The sequence below is a fragment of the Octodon degus genome, unplaced genomic scaffold (assembly GCF_000260255.1).
Source record: "Octodon degus isolate 3935 unplaced genomic scaffold, OctDeg1.0 scaffold00054, whole genome shotgun sequence".
NCBI classification, from domain to species: domain Eukaryota; kingdom Metazoa; phylum Chordata; class Mammalia; order Rodentia; family Octodontidae; genus Octodon; species Octodon degus.
Window position 1 is genome coordinate 12,744,236 of NW_004524630.1, and position 1,211 is coordinate 12,745,446.

The window sequence follows — 1,211 nt, forward strand, 5'->3', positions numbered from 1 at the left end:
GCAAGCACAAGGTTCTAAGTTCAAAACAGGGCTGGGGAGATGGCTCAGTGGAATAAGCACTTCCCTGGCAAGCACAAGGATCTGAGTTCAATCCCTGGTTCCGCAAAACAAAAACAAAAACAAAAACAAAACCCACAGAGACAGGAAGTGGAATACAAGATATGGGGACTTGTTTAACAGTCACCAAATCTATGTGGAAATATGCGAAAATTCTTAGTGTGGATGTGTCGCTGTAATGCCACTGACCTGTGCACACTTGAAGGTTAACACGGAAAGTTCCTTGCATTTTTCTCTCATTCACACAGAATGGCGCTGCAGCACATCGCTCAGATGCACCCTTTAGCATCAAGACACCCATCTCCCAGGCACTGAATCCCCCTCCCAAAACTGCAGTGTGGCTGAAGGCAGCGAACTATCCCATTCACGCTTACACCCTTCCCGAAAGCATTCTGCAGCCAATGACTATCAGTGTGGGGCTACAAAGGTCTGAATCCTTTGCCTCTGGAAGGCGCTAACCTTAGAGCTCCCCGCGGAGCTGGCTGAAGCTTCTCTTACCACTGTACCACCGTCCAAACTCTCTCATAGGTGCTTATGCCCCAAAACTCTTCTCACAGGTGTTTCTCCAGAGAGCCGCCCCTGTAACTGTCCCGCAGGCCATCTTCTTCATCTCAGAGGCTGTTCCATGGGGAACACAACCTCTGAGGACAACTGGATATAAGTTTATCATGTTCAATGCAATTTAGAGTTATAACTCCAACATTTTCCTTCTCCTACTTAATACCTGATTCTCAGACGGTCATTTTCTGAGTAGAGGCGTAAAACGTGTTCCCGTTCCTGGAAAAGGCAGACCTGCATATCACTTAGTGCTTTCTGCAATTCAGCAATCTCTTCTTCCCTCTGCTGCAAATCCCATTCAAGTTTATGCTGGAGGGGAGAAAAAAAATGTAGCTGAAAAGATACCGGGTTTCAGTGAATACCTCTCATTTGATAAGCAGAGACCAGTTCATGTGGAAATATTCCAAAGAGGCAGTTCCACCAAATTCAAGTGACAGCAACAGACTGTATAGATGTTAAGTTTAAGAAGTTCGGGATGAGCCAGTTGTAGTAGTAGATGCCTGTATTCCTCGCACTCAGAGGCTGAGGCAGGTGGATCACAAGCTTAAACCAGGCTCAGCAAGTTAATAAGACCCTGTCTCAAAAAACCGAAAACA

At 46.1% G+C, this 1,211-nt stretch overlaps 1 protein-coding gene across 3 annotated transcripts in view; it reads right to left on the reverse strand.

Annotated features, from left to right (window-relative positions):
• Positions 1–1,211, reverse strand: part of Ccdc77 (coiled-coil domain containing 77) — a 71,055-nt gene that overhangs the window by 24,427 nt on the left and 45,417 nt on the right. For 2 of the 3 annotated variants that reach the window (XM_023717722.1, XM_023717723.1), the window contains exon 4: positions 782–924. In XM_023717722.1, the coding sequence (XP_023573490.1) occupies positions 782–924 (143 nt within the window). The remainder of the gene's footprint in view (positions 1–781; positions 925–1,211) is intronic. The other variant, XM_023717724.1, reaches the window with a different exon arrangement.